Raw genomic sequence first — 3572 nt, 5'->3', positions numbered from 1 at the left:
AAATGGTGACCGCTGGGACTCTTAAGCTCTTAACAAAAAGTACCTTGTTCTCATATGTTAAGAACTAGAATATCCTACTGGTTAATAACAAACTGGGCAGGGGAATGAAGCAGATGAGTGATGGCTGTGCTTAAGGTGTGCTGGCCAGGAATCGAATGTGGGTGTCATGCCTAGAAGGTGAGACTTCTGCCACTGAGTCACCATTGTCCTCTTGTAGAGATTTACTAGAAATAGAATCATGAAGCTAAAGGCATACCTGGTCTTACACTAGTCACATACTATAAGGTAGAGCTTCAGCCCTCTGATGGTCAACACTGTGGCCCTGAAGCTTGAGGACATTCGGAAAGGCCTGTTTGTGCAAATGAGAGGAAGGTGCCATTTAGTCTTTGGTTTGGTAGAGCCCCTGCTGTTTGAAGTGTTTTGCTTGCTAGTAACTTTAATGTCTCCTCCCTTGTAACTGTCATCATCTTCAGTGAAACAGATGTAATTCTAACCTAATGCTCCCCCACCCCCTTTTTTCTCTGATAGCTGAAAGGGTGAACCATGGAGCTGTATTTCGGTGAATATCAACACGTGCAGCAAGAATATGGCGTCCACCTGAGACTTGCAAGTGATGAAACCAGAAAAGCAAGGAATTCCCAGCACTCTAAGGCAGGCTCCTACGGTGTCAGTATTAGGGTGCAGGGGATTGATGGCCATCCCTACATAGTCCTGAATAACACAGAACGGTGTCTGGCAGGCACCTTTTCTGAAAACGGGCCATTGTTTCCATCTCCAATGATAAACAACCTGCCGCTACATTCCAGCAACGGGTCTGTGCTTGAGGAGAATGAGGACGAAGAATTGGAACTGCCAGAAAACCCATATGCCCCACCCAGCCCCATAAAGAACTTGAAGCAAGCCACTCTGTATGAGGGCAAGAACGGGGTTCTAGAACACAGGGACAGGCCAGTGAAGCCGTCTCACATGCTCAACTTCCAGAGGCACCCGGAGCTTCTGCAGCCCTATGACCCAGAAAAGAATGAGTTGAACTTACAAAAGCACCAGCCTCCTGACAGTAATTGGCTAAAAGCTTTAACAAAAGAAGGCACCAATGATAAGAAGCCTTGGACGTGCTTTCCCAAATCTAGCAATTCCCAGCCACCCACGAGTCCTCCCCTGGAAGAACAGACAAAATCTAGTGTGACAGCGATTCGTTTATGCAGCTCTGTGGTCATTGATGACCCCAAGAAGCAGACATCAGTGTGTGTAAATGTTCAGAGCCATACCAAGGAGGGGACAGCTGAGGAGGTCCTTTCGCCTAGTGGAAGGCTACTCACTACACATGGACCTCACAGTCACCCCGAATCCAAGAAGACAAGGCCGGATGTTCTTCCCTTCCGAAGACAAGACTCAGCTGGCCCAGTTCTGGATGGATCTCGGTCACGGAGGTCTTCCTCATCTTCCACGACTCCCACTTCGGCCAACTCCCTGTACAAATTTTTACTTGATGACCAGGAATGTGCCATCCATGCTGACAATGTGAATCGTCATGAAAATAGAAGGTATATCCCGTTCTTGCCAGGTACTGGGCGGGATATTGATACGGGATCCATTCCTGGTGTGGATCAATTAATTGAAAAATTTGATCAAAAGCCTGGGCTTCAGAGAAGAGGAAGATCTGGGAAGCGAAATAGAATCCATCCAGACGATAGGAAACGTTCTAGAAGTGTGGATAGTGCCTTTCCGTTTGGTCTCCAAGGGAATGCAGAGTACCTGAGTGAATTTAGTCGGAACTTGGGGAAGTCCACAGAGCACCTCCTGCGACCCTCCCAAGTGTGCCCTCAGAAACCGCAGGAACACCGTGGGAAGCACAGTGGGGGCCGAACCTTCGCAAAGCTGCAGGGGGCCACGCAGGGCGCTCAGTGTGTGTCCCCGAGACCGCTGCAGCAGAACAAAGATGGGAAAGTTCAAGAAAACAAAGGTAGTCAGGAAAATACAGTGATGTGTACATCCTCCCTCCCAACACAGAACAAAAAGGAGGAGGAAATAAAAACAGCCACAGCAACGCTGATGTTACAGAACCGGGCAGCAGCCGCTTTGCCTGATTCTGGTGCCAAGAAAATATCAGTGAAGACATTTCCTTCCAACCCAAATACTCAGGTAATGCTAAAGTGATCCCCCTTCCCCACCAAGTGATTGAAATGACATACTCATGTAGTGTGTGTGTATTTTATGGTGGCGTAGAGTGCAGGGAATTGGGTGCTAACCCAAAGGCTGTGTCTCTCTGGCAGATTGAACCCACCTGCTGCTCCTTGGAAGATGAGCAGTCTCCTCCACTGTAATTTACAGCCTTGAAAGTGCATTGGAGGCTTAGTTGTCAGTAGGTTCTGACTTGATGGCAATGTGAGAAAAACAAACAAAAAAACAACTCATGTTGCTGCAACCCATGGGAATACATATTTAATCATTGGTTTTTAATCAGACTTTTTCTTCTTCTTAAGGGTTTTACTTTCCTGACAATTGTGTGATTTCCTGGTTGTTGAGTCAGTTCCTACTTGAAATGAACTCTGTTACCAGAGTAACTGCCTCGTTGGCAAGATTCTATTGGAGCAGATTGCAGGTCTTCTCTTTGACGCAGCCATTGGTGGGTTCAAACCACCAACCTTTCAGTTAACAGTCAAGTACTGGACCACTGTGCTATCAGTGTTCCTGTATGGTTTCCTAGATTAAATCACAGGATAAGACTTCCATTCTGATCTTTGTAAAGTAACTGTTTGTACCATTGGAATGGACTTGGTGGCAGTGAGTTCTGGGTTATGTGTTTGAAACTTGAAAGTACAAAGAATTTCTTTGGAGCTTTAGTACTTAGTTTATATGGATATACAGATTTTCTTCATGAAATGGAGTGATCGGATTAATTTCTGGGCTGAGAAATTAGGTTAGTCCTAATTTAGGTGTACCCTAAAGTGACGAAATTTAAGTGGCAGGTTGAGTGAACTAGTGGTAATAAGAGTGATAATGACAAAAAATAATTTTGGTTAGGCACTATTTGTTACTATTTCGTACTATTTGCAACTCATAAAAATAGGTTCTATAATTGCCAGTTTACAGGTGAGAAAAAGGTATGTCGCACAGCTCATAAATGATAGAGTTGGTTGTCATTAGGATCCTAACTTGAAGTATCATTTCTAGAAAGCAGGAATATGTGAGGAATTCTGTGCTTCCGGGTTTCGCCTTCTTCTTGGGAAGGTGGTCTTGATGTCCTAACACCTTGTACGATTGCTTTGCAGGCCACACCGGACCTGCTGAAAGGCCAGCAGGAGCTCACTCAGCAAACCAACGAGGAGACTGCCAAGCAGATACTGTACAATTACCTCAAAGAAGGGTTAGTGACTTTCCTTAAAGGAACAATATATTTTAATTCCTGGTGATGTTCCTAATCTCCTCCTCTGAGGCTTTGCCTCATTTCCTGTCCTGAGTATTTTGTGGAATTGGCTGGCATTTCTGTCACACCATTTAAGTTGGGGGTGGGGGTAGAGTGGGGAAGGGAGTATAGGGAATACTTTATACATTTAAAATGAAAAAAAAAA

At 45.2% G+C, this 3572-nt stretch overlaps 1 protein-coding gene across 1 annotated transcript in view; it reads left to right on the top strand.

Moving 5' to 3' along the window:
• Positions 1 to 543: 543 nt before the first annotated feature.
• Positions 544 to 3572, top strand: part of CGNL1 (cingulin-like 1) — a 131671-nt gene continuing 128642 nt past the window's right edge. Inside the window, exons 1-2 of the mRNA XM_006894505.1 lie at positions 544 to 2142; positions 3273 to 3367. Of these exons, the coding sequence (XP_006894567.1) occupies positions 544 to 2142; positions 3273 to 3367 (1694 nt within the window). The remainder of the gene's footprint in view (positions 2143 to 3272; positions 3368 to 3572) is intronic.

Source organism: Elephantulus edwardii, unplaced genomic scaffold (assembly GCF_000299155.1).
Source record: "Elephantulus edwardii isolate Elephantulus edwardi_28Jun2011 unplaced genomic scaffold, EleEdw1.0 scaffold00145, whole genome shotgun sequence".
NCBI lineage: Eukaryota > Metazoa > Chordata > Mammalia > Macroscelidea > Macroscelididae > Elephantulus > Elephantulus edwardii.
The sequence above is the reverse complement of the archived record's forward strand: the minus strand, read 5'-3'. Positions and strand labels throughout refer to the sequence as shown.